Raw genomic sequence first — 13,947 nt, 5'->3', positions numbered from 1 at the left:
GGAAGTAGGGAGGAGAAGAAGGGGGGGAAGAGAAAGTAAGAAGGAAAGAAAAGAGAGTGGTGGTAGGTTTGAGGAGAAAGATTGCTGTACAATAAAAAAGATGAAAGGGAAGAAAGCCAACCCCAAACAAATATAAAGATATTAAGATAAAGAATGAATTGTTAAGATAAAGAATAAAAGAGAACAAATATGAATAAATAGCAATAATTAGAAACACATACAAACATACAGTGTATTTTCTTTGAACAGAGTATTTGGCTGGTTCACAAATTTAAACAGTGTTTAGTCATTTCAATTAAATTTACAATTTCTATATTTCCTTTTTGCCATATTTATTCATCTATTTTTTTAAAAAAACAATATTACCCTTCATCCTCATCTTTAATCTTAAATCAAATTCATTTTTTCCCTTCTATTCTATATTATACCCCTTCCCATTGTCATCTATTTTTATATCCATCCTCACATTGGTTAATTATGTAATTATGTAATACAGTTTTTTAATACAAATTCAACATTTTAATATAAATCAATTAGTTATATAGCTATCTTTTTTTGTATATTAATCAATATGAACATGAATATTCCAATTATTTCCATGCAATCCAATTTCTTACAAATCAATTAATTATATTTACCAATAATAATAAACCAAGTAACTTCCCCCATATATTTCTCCAAACCACAACTTAACCATTTCTGCTTTCAACACAATATACAATTAATAGTATCTCAATTATTACAATTCCCTAGTTAAATAGAGCTTTTTTTCTTTTGTGTTTTAAAATCTTGAACTCTCCTCTTTTGCCCTAAATTTCCCATTGTTTGCAGTTCTGCACCTACCTTTTTTGGAGAGGAAAAAGAAAAAGAAATCTCTCTCTGCCTCATTTTGTAACGATGCAGCAAAGACCCTGCTTTACTTTCAGTTTCGTTTTTTCAGCATAGCTAGGGAAAAAAAAAATCTGCTCCAGCACTCTGCAGCTAGCAACAACAGAGCTCTGCGCAAAACAGCTGAGAGCAAATCAGTGAGAGTCAGGAGGCCGATCTAATCAACTTGTGCTAATTAACCTATGCTGAAGCTGAAACAGGCTGTTTTTTCTATTTTTGCAGGCACCGGTCTACTCATTTGTTTTCTTTTAACACTGATCAGCTGTAGGGCGGTCCTTTGAAGCCCCGGGGCAAGTGTTTAAACAGTTTTTTTCCCTCTAGCCATCAGCTGGGACTCAGGAAGCAGCAATAGATTGGGAGTGGGCGGGATAAGCGACCGGCGACCGGGCCGGGAACCGATTCAGGGGCGTGGCCAGCCAATCTTATTACCAGTTCTCCGAACTACCAGTTCTTGCGATCCGGTGCAACCCACCACTGGTCTATTGCCATTAATAGTGATTTTCTTTTCCTTAAAAAACACTTGGAACTTTCTCCCTGTCCTTTTTGTCCCATTTTAGCATTTTAATGGCGTCTCTCAGATCAACGCAACATGCAGAGGCGCCTGTAACATGTTTTCTCTTCTAAATATATGTTTTCATTTCATTTTACTCAGTCCCATGGAAAACAAGTTATTAAAAAAAATAGCCTAAAAATCTGTGCCATTGAAAAATGGTACTCTCAATCTTGCATGCTTTCCACCCTGAACATGTAGAGATATTTAATGAAACCTTGCTGCAATTGCAAAGGATTGAATTTGTTCTGTGTATTAAAAAAAAGCTTGAAAAGGGTTTATGGGTGGGACAGCTCCCAATGGTTTTCTCTGGAATTGTACTGTGTCCCATCTTTTTCCACCTCCTCCTTGTGACCTTCAATTAATATATCAGACAAGAGACAGACATGGTAGTATAAATCTTACAAAATCTGGAGGAGGGAAAGGAGGAAACAGACAGGAGCAAGAAAATACATGCACTTCAAACAATGAAAAATAAATAGTAGAAGAGGAATAGAAATCTCTCAACTTCCTTGATTTCTCACAAAATCCATACAAAACTCACAAAGACCAGAGTAAATGGTGAATGCGATGATGGCCAACGCCTGTATCACTAAAAAGTCCAGCTTTTTAAAGAGACAACATATAATTCCCAAACTTTTTCTGTTTATTCAATAGGTTCTCACACTGATTTTGTTTTATGTACTTTGCACACACATTTATACAGATGAATACACAAACAAACAGCAAACCCACCAATGCCTTAGCATTGGCAATGTAACAAAAACATTTCCACGCTTGTGTTTGCATGGAATCTATCACAATCACAAAAATTCTTCCTCCCTACTTCGCAACTGGAACAAAAAATTGTTCATGTGGAATCCAATTGACAGGGAGACAAATAAACAAAACATGATGTTTTATTAATTATATATGTAACGTGGCATAGTAGTATTTGCTTCATATTAGTTTTGATGGCTTTCAATTGCAGACTTGCAATACTGCAACAAAAAACTTCTATAACTTAAAAAAACATCTAAGCTGTACATGTTTCAAAGTTCTTTCAATATGTGGTGTAAAATGCATCATGAGTTTTGTTAGAGCTCTGAACAAAGGTGCTTCTTTGAAGACTCTTAATAGGATTAATTTTGATCCTTGACCAAATTAGAAGGAAAAGATCTGGAGACAATGATATAATTGATTGCTGCATTGAAGGAGCATGTTTCATTCAAAAGTTGTGGCCAGAAATTAAAGTAGCCCAGTTTTATGTTGTATACTATCTCTCTCTCTCTCCCCCTCCCTGCCCTCCCTCTCTCTCTCTCTTTCTCTCTCTCTCCCTCCCCCCTCCTTCAGAAGTTTCAGTTGACAACAATTAAAAGTTCTCCATTTTGTCCAATTCATTATAATCATTGAAAAGCTGTGCCAATTTTTCTTTAAGTAAGGTTATCTGTTGATTTTGAAAAAGAACAGTGCAGCTGCTTCTGTGGGAGTGTTGACTGCTTTCAGTTGTGCTAGCTTTTCATGTTTTTGTGTGTGTGATTTCATTATCTGTAGTCTAGTTGATTTTTTTTTACAAAGTGGAAAACTTCTGAGGTTTTATCCCATGTGCTTATACATTCCTTCTTGACTTGATCTGCTGTCAGTGATGAATATAGCTCCTTCTCCAACTGGCCTTCACCCCTTGTTTTGCAGGTGGAAGCGCCTGCATAATTGCAGGTTCTGCACTCCCACTCTATTCTCCTCTGATATATTCCTGGAGGCCAAAGTTTGGAGCCAGGTCACCCTGATCTCTTCACGCAGATGGGGTAGCAGATCAAGGGAAGGGGTGAAGGGCATCGTTTTTTAAACATCTCAGTTTGCACTCAGGCTGGCCCCAGCAGTCTTGAGTCAAAAGGAGTCCCACTGCCACCACCTCTCCTCCCAGGAAAGACATCCAATGTATTTGTAAATTTCCCTGTGCACAGTATGTCAGCTCAGTTTTACTATTTCCATTGCTCCATATATTTAACCATTCCCACTGAAAAGCAGTGTTTCATAAACTTTGGAGCCTCCTGCACAATGCCCGAGACTGCAAATTTCTCATTTGCATTCCTCCCAGAGATTCTTACATTTCCCCTTCAAATTATTTATCTGTATAATTTCTATCCACATCGGGATTTGGAGAGTATTCTTGGCTGGCCTTCCCTTTTCCTTTCCTGTGTTGATTATTGTGGTCCTTGTATTCATGTCTTAGCTTGTTTCTGACCAGGGAGGAACAAGACTTGGGGAAAGTCTTTGTTCGACACAGAAAGCTCATACTCACCCACCCAAAGCCAAATTCCCCTTTCCTTTCCAATGACCTTCCGTCATTGCTCAGTTGAGCACATAGCAGAGCAGGGGCAGCTGAGAACTGGAATGAAAGGGGCCATATTCAACAAATCTCTCTAGCTAAAATAGACTTTTAGACCCAGACTGCTGCCTTACACACACTTCTAAACAGTGTCCTTATGTGGCAGTGGAAATGGACATGGACTCAATCTCACAAAACTCACCCTATGTGGTGCCGCAGCTGTTACTTCTGGTTGCAGTTCAAAGACTGTGAATCCCATTCTAACACCAGGTTCTGTGGAATCAAACATAGGAAACCCCGCCCCGTGCAAATAATTAAGGCTCACTGCAGTTATTTATTCAGTGCACACTGGAGGAATTTCCCTCCAGAAAATAGTGGGAGGTATTCCTACAGATAAAAGGATGCACTCATAAATACATTTCAGGAAAAGAGGAAAAATTACAGTCATACATATACATAGACAATAGATAATATAAGCATAAATATTCATAATCAGTAAGCCTAAATTACTTCTCTGTTCATTTTCTCTTATTATCGTCAAGAAAGAGTTACAGGTAATCCTCGATTTACAGCAGTTCATTTAGTGACTATTCAAAATTACGTCACTGAAAAAAGTGACTTATGACTGGCCCCTTTGCGAATCGGTAGTAAAGGTAAGTAGAACCCACCGCTGAACTTACCAGCTGAAGCGGTTCACTTAAAATCTATGGCAAGAAAAGTGATAAAATGAGGCAAAACTCACTAACAAATGTTTCACTTAGCAACAGAAATTTTGGGCTCAATTGTGGTTGTAAGTGGAGGGCTACCTGTATAAAAGAAAAACAGTTAATAAAAAGAAAGTATCAGTTCCATTCCCACAGCAGTTTCCATAACTATACTGAGAAGTGAGAACTTCAAGGCCCGAATTAGCATACATTCCTTCTACCTTTCTGCCTTGCTAACACGCTCCTACTCCTCCAGGAACTGTTTTCCTCCCACTCCTTCAGGAATTGTTTTCCTTACAGTAGACAAAGCAAAGCTCATCTTGACGATAGAAAGTTTGTTAGTCAGAAATGGGATGGAATAGCAGTTCATTTGTACAGATTTTTCTCCAAAAATATACTGTACATAAAATATCAATCTTTGTGTGTACTCTTGATGAAATACGATTTTCAAACACTAACATTCTTACAAAAATAAATCATTGCCATAAGCACACAATGTGGATTATTAATTTATAGCATCTTGTATGACAGGTCCGTCAAACTGGATTTCTTCAAGGGCCGGATCAGCATTGTAGTTCTCCGTGGGCCGGCTGAGGGAGGGGACAAGATGGGACAGATGCCTCCTGCAGCACTTTGCCTGCCAAAATGGGGCACTCTGTTCTGGCTGACAGAGGCACCGTGGACCGGTCCTTTGCTATTTCCAGGCTGGCCCCGTGGGCCAGATTTAAGCATCCCTTAAAGCAGGCCTTGAGTTTGAAACCCCTGTTCGTATGTTAGCAAGTTATTAAATGTGCTTTTGGTTACCACTAAAATAAATTCAGATTATATGCCAATAAACTCTTGAAATCCCACTTTTGCAAAATTTTGATTGCATTCTATTGTAGTATAAGGTGACCAGATTTTAACATTGGTAAAGAGGGACATTGTGGGCGTGGCTTATTTTGTGGGCGTGGCTAGCTGGTCATGTGACTGGGTGGGCGTGGTTAGCTGGTCATGTGACTGGGTGGACGTGGCTAGCTGGTCATGTGACCGGGTGGCTATGGCTATGTGTATAGGGTAAGGTGAACAGATTTTAACATTGGTAAGAAGGACACCATTGTGGGCGTGACTTATTGTGTGGGCGTGGCTTGGAGGCCATGTGACTGGGTGGGCGTGGCTAGCTGGTCATGTGACTGGGTGGATGTGGCTATGTGTATAGGGACTACTCAGAGGGCTGAAAAGTCATTTCTGACAGGTCCTCACACTTTTGACTGGTCCTCACACTTATGACCATCCTCACATTTATGCCCGTGCAGTATTCTTAACAACCATGTCACTCATTTCACAACTGCTTCTCTTCACCATGGTGACAAGATAGGGCAAAAATGTAAAATGTGAGGACAGTCGTAAGTTCGAGGACTGGTCAAAAGTGTGAGGACCAGTCAAAAATAACTTTTTCAGCCCTCTGAGTAGTCCATATGCACAAAAGGACTAACCAGAGGGCTGAAAAAAGTCATTTCTGACAGGTCCTCGCACTTTTGACTGGTCCTCACACTTATGACCATCCTCACATTTATGCCCATGCAGCATTCTTAACAACCATGTCACTCATTTCACAACTGCTTCTCTTCACCATGATGACAAGATAGGGCAAAAATGTAAAATGTGAGGACAGCCATAAGTTCAAGGACTGGTCAAAAGTGTGAGGACCAGTCAAAAATAACTTTTTCAGCCCTCTGAGTAGTCCATATGCATTAAAGGATACAGCAATAGAGAGGGATGAAGGAATGGAAATTAGAATAGGAGTGAGGGTAAGAGAGGGAGGAAGAGAGGAGGAGAAGGAGAAAGGAAGAGGAAGTAGGGAGGAGAAAAAAAGGGTGGGGGGAAGAGAAAGTAAGAAGGAAAGAAAAGAGAGTGGTGGTAGGTTTGAGGAGAAAGATTGCTGTACAATAAAAAAGATGAAAGGGAAGAAAGCCAACCCCAAGCAAATATAAAGATATTAAGATTAAGAATGAATTGTTAAACTTTAAAGAATAAAAGAGAACAAATATGAATAAATGGCAATAATTAGAAACACACATACAAACATACAATGTATTTTCTTTGAACAGAATATTTGGCTGGTTCACAAATTTAAACAGCGTTTAGTCATTTCAATTAAATTTACAATTTCTATATTTCCTTTTTGCCATATTTATTCCTCATCTATTTTTTTAAAAAAAACAATATTACCCTTCATCCTCATCTCTAATCTTAATCAAATTCAATTTTTCCCTTCTATTCTATATTATACCCCTTCCCATTGTCATCTATTTTTATATCCATCCTCACATTGGTTAATTATGTAATTATGTAATACAGTTGTTTAATACAAATTCAACATTTTAATATAAATCAATTAGTTATATAACTATCTTTTTTGTATATTAATCAATATGAACATGAATATTCCAATTATTTCCATGCAATCCAATTTCTTACAAATCAATTAATTATATTTACCAATAATAATAAACCAAATAATTTCCCCCATATATTCCTCCAAACCACAACTTAACCATTTCTGCTTTCAACACAATATACAATTAATAGTATCTCAATTATTACAATTCCCTAGTTAAATAGAGCTTTTTTTCTTTTGTGTTTTAAAATCTTGAACTCTCCTCTTTTGCCCTAAATTTCCCATTGTTTGCAGTTCTGCACCTACCTTTTTTGGAGAGGAAAAAGAAAAAGAAATCTCTCTCTGCCTCATTTTGTAACGATGCAGCAAAGACCCTGCTTTACTTTCAGTTTCGTTTTTTCAGCATAGCTAGGGAAAAAAAAAATCTGCTCCAGCACTCTGCAGCTAGCAACAACAGAGCTCTGCGCAAAACAGCTGAGAGCAAATCAGTGAGAGTCAGGAGGCCGATCTAATCAACTTGTGCTAATTAACCTATGCTGAAGCTGAAACAGGCTGTTTTTTCTATTTTTGCAGGCACCGGTCTACTCATTTGTTTTCTTTTAACACTGATCAGCTGTAGGGCGGTCCTTTGAAGCCCCGGGGCAAGTGTTTAAACAGTTTTTTTCCCTCTAGCCATCAGCTGGGACTCAGGAAGCAGCAATAGATTGGGAGTGGGCGGGATAAGCGACCGGCGACCGGGCCGGGAACCGATTCAGGGGCGTGGCCAGCCAATCTTATTACCAGTTCTCCGAACTACCAGTTCTTGCGATCCGGTGCAACCCACCACTGGTCTATTGCCATTAATAGTGATTTTCTTTTCCTTAAAAAACACTTGGAACTTTCTCCCTGTCCTTTTTGTCCCATTTTAGCATTTTAATGGCGTCTCTCAGATCAACGCAACATGCAGAGGCGCCTGTAACATGTTTTCTCTTCTAAATATATGTTTTCATTTCATTTTACTCAGTCCCATGGAAAACAAGTTATTAAAAAAAATAGCCTAAAAATCTGTGCCATTGAAAAATGGTACTCTCAATCTTGCATGCTTTCCACCCTGAACATGTAGAGATATTTAATGAAACCTTGCTGCAATTGCAAAGGATTGAATTTGTTCTGTGTATTAAAAAAAAGCTTGAAAAGGGTTTATGGGTGGGACAGCTCCCAATGGTTTTCTCTGGAATTGTACTGTGTCCCATCTTTTTCCACCTCCTCCTTGTGACCTTCAATTAATATATCAGACAAGAGACAGACATGGTAGTATAAATCTTACAAAATCTGGAGGAGGGAAAGGAGGAAACAGACAGGAGCAAGAAAATACATGCACTTCAAACAATGAAAAATAAATAGTAGAAGAGGAATAGAAATCTCTCAACTTCCTTGATTTCTCACAAAATCCATACAAAACTCACAAAGACCAGAGTAAATGGTGAATGCGATGATGGCCAACGCCTGTATCACTAAAAAGTCCAGCTTTTTAAAGAGACAACATATAATTCCCAAACTTTTTCTGTTTATTCAATAGGTTCTCACACTGATTTTGTTTTATGTACTTTGCACACACATTTATACAGATGAATACACAAACAAACAGCAAACCCACCAATGCCTTAGCATTGGCAATGTAACAAAAACATTTCCACGCTTGTGTTTGCATGGAATCTATCACAATCACAAAAATTCTTCCTCCCTACTTCGCAACTGGAACAAAAAATTGTTCATGTGGAATCCAATTGACAGGGAGACAAATAAACAAAACATGATGTTTTATTAATTATATATGTAACGTGGCATAGTAGTATTTGCTTCATATTAGTTTTGATGGCTTTCAATTGCAGACTTGCAATACTGCAACAAAAAACTTCTATAACTTAAAAAAACATCTAAGCTGTACATGTTTCAAAGTTCTTTCAATATGTGGTGTAAAATGCATCATGAGTTTTGTTAGAGCTCTGAACAAAGGTGCTTCTTTGAAGACTCTTAATAGGATTAATTTTGATCCTTGACCAAATTAGAAGGAAAAGATCTGGAGACAATGATATAATTGATTGCTGCATTGAAGGAGCATGTTTCATTCAAAAGTTGTGGCCAGAAATTAAAGTAGCCCAGTTTTATGTTGTATACTATCTCTCTCTCTCTCCCCCTCCCTGCCCTCCCTCTCTCTCTCTCTTTCTCTCTCTCTCCCTCCCCCCTCCTTCAGAAGTTTCAGTTGACAACAATTAAAAGTTCTCCATTTTGTCCAATTCATTATAATCATTGAAAAGCTGTGCCAATTTTTCTTTAAGTAAGGTTATCTGTTGATTTTGAAAAAGAACAGTGCAGCTGCTTCTGTGGGAGTGTTGACTGCTTTCAGTTGTGCTAGCTTTTCATGTTTTTGTGTGTGTGATTTCATTATCTGTAGTCTAGTTGATTTTTTTTTACAAAGTGGAAAACTTCTGAGGTTTTATCCCATGTGCTTATACATTCCTTCTTGACTTGATCTGCTGTCAGTGATGAATATAGCTCCTTCTCCAACTGGCCTTCACCCCTTGTTTTGCAGGTGGAAGCGCCTGCATAATTGCAGGTTCTGCACTCCCACTCTATTCTCCTCTGATATATTCCTGGAGGCCAAAGTTTGGAGCCAGGTCACCCTGATCTCTTCACGCAGATGGGGTAGCAGATCAAGGGAAGGGGTGAAGGGCATCGTTTTTTAAACATCTCAGTTTGCACTCAGGCTGGCCCCAGCAGTCTTGAGTCAAAAGGAGTCCCACTGCCACCACCTCTCCTCCCAGGAAAGACATCCAATGTATTTGTAAATTTCCCTGTGCACAGTATGTCAGCTCAGTTTTACTATTTCCATTGCTCCATATATTTAACCATTCCCACTGAAAAGCAGTGTTTCATAAACTTTGGAGCCTCCTGCACAATGCCCGAGACTGCAAATTTCTCATTTGCATTCCTCCCAGAGATTCTTACATTTCCCCTTCAAATTATTTATCTGTATAATTTCTATCCACATCGGGATTTGGAGAGTATTCTTGGCTGGCCTTCCCTTTTCCTTTCCTGTGTTGATTATTGTGGTCCTTGTATTCATGTCTTAGCTTGTTTCTGACCAGGGAGGAACAAGACTTGGGGAAAGTCTTTGTTCGACACAGAAAGCTCATACTCACCCACCCAAAGCCAAATTCCCCTTTCCTTTCCAATGACCTTCCGTCATTGCTCAGTTGAGCACATAGCAGAGCAGGGGCAGCTGAGAACTGGAATGAAAGGGGCCATATTCAACAAATCTCTCTAGCTAAAATAGACTTTTAGACCCAGACTGCTGCCTTACACACACTTCTAAACAGTGTCCTTATGTGGCAGTGGAAATGGACATGGACTCAATCTCACAAAACTCACCCTATGTGGTGCCGCAGCTGTTACTTCTGGTTGCAGTTCAAAGACTGTGAATCCCATTCTAACACCAGGTTCTGTGGAATCAAACATAGGAAACCCCGCCCCGTGCAAATAATTAAGGCTCACTGCAGTTATTTATTCAGTGCACACTGGAGGAATTTCCCTCCAGAAAATAGTGGGAGGTATTCCTACAGATAAAAGGATGCACTCATAAATACATTTCAGGAAAAGAGGAAAAATTACAGTCATACATATACATAGACAATAGATAATATAAGCATAAATATTCATAATCAGTAAGCCTAAATTACTTCTCTGTTCATTTTCTCTTATTATCGTCAAGAAAGAGTTACAGGTAATCCTCGATTTACAGCAGTTCATTTAGTGACTATTCAAAATTACGTCACTGAAAAAAGTGACTTATGACTGGCCCCTTTGCGAATCGGTAGTAAAGGTAAGTAGAACCCACCGCTGAACTTACCAGCTGAAGCGGTTCACTTAAAATCTATGGCAAGAAAAGTGATAAAATGAGGCAAAACTCACTAACAAATGTTTCACTTAGCAACAGAAATTTTGGGCTCAATTGTGGTTGTAAGTGGAGGGCTACCTGTATAAAAGAAAAACAGTTAATAAAAAGAAAGTATCAGTTCCATTCCCACAGCAGTTTCCATAACTATACTGAGAAGTGAGAACTTCAAGGCCCGAATTAGCATACATTCCTTCTACCTTTCTGCCTTGCTAACACGCTCCTACTCCTCCAGGAACTGTTTTCCTCCCACTCCTTCAGGAATTGTTTTCCTTACAGTAGACAAAGCAAAGCTCATCTTGACGATAGAAAGTTTGTTAGTCAGAAATGGGATGGAATAGCAGTTCATTTGTACAGATTTTTCTCCAAAAATATACTGTACATAAAATATCAATCTTTGTGTGTACTCTTGATGAAATACGATTTTCAAACACTAACATTCTTACAAAAATAAATCATTGCCATAAGCACACAATGTGGATTATTAATTTATAGCATCTTGTATGACAGGTCCGTCAAACTGGATTTCTTCAAGGGCCGGATCAGCATTGTAGTTCTCCGTGGGCCGGCTGAGGGAGGGGACAAGATGGGACAGATGCCTCCTGCAGCACTTTGCCTGCCAAAATGGGGCACTCTGTTCTGGCTGACAGAGGCACCGTGGACCGGTCCTTTGCTATTTCCAGGCTGGCCCCGTGGGCCAGATTTAAGCATCCCTTAAAGCAGGCCTTGAGTTTGAAACCCCTGTTCGTATGTTAGCAAGTTATTAAATGTGCTTTTGGTTACCACTAAAATAAATTCAGATTATATGCCAATAAACTCTTGAAATCCCACTTTTGCAAAATTTTGATTGCATTCTATTGTAGTATAAGGTGACCAGATTTTAACATTGGTAAAGAGGGACATTGTGGGCGTGGCTTATTTTGTGGGCGTGGCTAGCTGGTCATGTGACTGGGTGGGCGTGGTTAGCTGGTCATGTGACTGGGTGGACGTGGCTAGCTGGTCATGTGACCGGGTGGCTATGGCTATGTGTATAGGGTAAGGTGAACAGATTTTAACATTGGTAAGAAGGACACCATTGTGGGCGTGACTTATTGTGTGGGCGTGGCTTGGAGGCCATGTGACTGGGTGGGCGTGGCTAGCTGGTCATGTGACTGGGTGGATGTGGCTATGTGTATAGGGACTACTCAGAGGGCTGAAAAGTCATTTCTGACAGGTCCTCACACTTTTGACTGGTCCTCACACTTATGACCATCCTCACATTTATGCCCGTGCAGTATTCTTAACAACCATGTCACTCATTTCACAACTGCTTCTCTTCACCATGGTGACAAGATAGGGCAAAAATGTAAAATGTGAGGACAGTCGTAAGTTCGAGGACTGGTCAAAAGTGTGAGGACCAGTCAAAAATAACTTTTTCAGCCCTCTGAGTAGTCCATATGCACAAAAGGACTAACCAGAGGGCTGAAAAAAGTCATTTCTGACAGGTCCTCGCACTTTTGACTGGTCCTCACACTTATGACCATCCTCACATTTATGCCCATGCAGCATTCTTAACAACCATGTCACTCATTTCACAACTGCTTCTCTTCACCATGATGACAAGATAGGGCAAAAATGTAAAATGTGAGGACAGCCATAAGTTCAAGGACTGGTCAAAAGTGTGAGGACCAGTCAAAAATAACTTTTTCAGCCCTCTGAGTAGTCCATATGCATTAAAGGATACAGCAATAGAGAGGGATGAAGGAATGGAAATTAGAATAGGAGTGAGGGTAAGAGAGGGAGGAAGAGAGGAGGAGAAGGAGAAAGGAAGAGGAAGTAGGGAGGAGAAAAAAAGGGTGGGGGGAAGAGAAAGTAAGAAGGAAAGAAAAGAGAGTGGTGGTAGGTTTGAGGAGAAAGATTGCTGTACAATAAAAAAGATGAAAGGGAAGAAAGCCAACCCCAAGCAAATATAAAGATATTAAGATTAAGAATGAATTGTTAAACTTTAAAGAATAAAAGAGAACAAATATGAATAAATGGCAATAATTAGAAACACACATACAAACATACAATGTATTTTCTTTGAACAGAATATTTGGCTGGTTCACAAATTTAAACAGCGTTTAGTCATTTCAATTAAATTTACAATTTCTATATTTCCTTTTTGCCATATTTATTCCTCATCTATTTTTTTAAAAAAAACAATATTACCCTTCATCCTCATCTCTAATCTTAATCAAATTCAATTTTTCCCTTCTATTCTATATTATACCCCTTCCCATTGTCATCTATTTTTATATCCATCCTCACATTGGTTAATTATGTAATTATGTAATACAGTTGTTTAATACAAATTCAACATTTTAATATAAATCAATTAGTTATATAACTATCTTTTTTGTATATTAATCAATATGAACATGAATATTCCAATTATTTCCATGCAATCCAATTTCTTACAAATCAATTAATTATATTTACCAATAATAATAAACCAAATAATTTCCCCCATATATTCCTCCAAACCACAACTTAACCATTTCTGCTTTCAACACAATATACAATTATTAATAGTATCTCAATTATTACAATTCCCTAGTTAAATAGAGCTTTTTTTCTTTTGTGTTTTAAAATCTTGAACTCTCCTCTTTTGCCCAAAATTTCCCATTGTTTGCAGTTTTGTACCTACCTTTTTTGGTGAGGAAAAAGAAAAAGAAAGAAATCTCTCTCTGCCTCATTTTGTCACGTTGCAGGTTTAGTTTCGCTTTCGCCTTTGTTTTCAGTATAGCTAGGGGAAAAAAAATCTGCTTCAGGAACTTTTTGCAGCTTTTTGCAGCTAATTAACCTAGCGGAAGCTGTTAACAGGGGCTGTTTTTTCTATTTTTGCAGGCATGGGTCTATTCATTTTTTTTTAACACTGATCAGCTATAGGTCAGCCCTTTGAAGCCCCGCGGCAAGAGTTTAAAGAGTTTTTTTTCCCTCTAGCCATCAGCGGGGATTCAGGAGGCAGCCGGGACTCAGGAGGCAGAATGAAAAATCGGGACTTTTTTAAAACGCACTCGGATAAACGAACGCCTCAAAGAGATGCCAAGCGATACTATTAAAAGCGCGTTTCGATGAACGCCTCTGCACTTTTGTATCTCTACGGCGCTCAGAAACCCGATCCTCAAGAGACTCTTTTCCTCCCCCTCCCACCGCTTGCCC

General features: G+C 38.9%; 1 protein-coding gene across 1 annotated transcript in view; it reads right to left on the bottom strand.

Moving 5' to 3' along the window:
- Window positions 1-4,019, bottom strand: part of SIMC1 (SUMO interacting motifs containing 1) — a 43,498-nt gene extending 39,479 nt beyond the window's left edge. The window contains exon 1 of the mRNA XM_087887540.1: window positions 3,949-4,019. Coding sequence (XP_087743666.1) covers window positions 3,949-4,005 — 57 coding nt within the window. The 5' untranslated portion in view covers window positions 4,006-4,019. The remainder of the gene's footprint in view (window positions 1-3,948) is intronic.
- Between the last annotated feature and the right edge of the window lie 9,928 nt (window positions 4,020-13,947).

This window comes from Pantherophis guttatus, chromosome 2, assembly GCF_059756535.1.
Source record: "Pantherophis guttatus breed Tessera chromosome 2, ASM5975653v1, whole genome shotgun sequence".
In the NCBI taxonomy this organism is placed as follows: domain Eukaryota; kingdom Metazoa; phylum Chordata; class Lepidosauria; order Squamata; family Colubridae; genus Pantherophis; species Pantherophis guttatus.
This window is presented reverse-complemented; position numbering and strand designations above follow the sequence as displayed.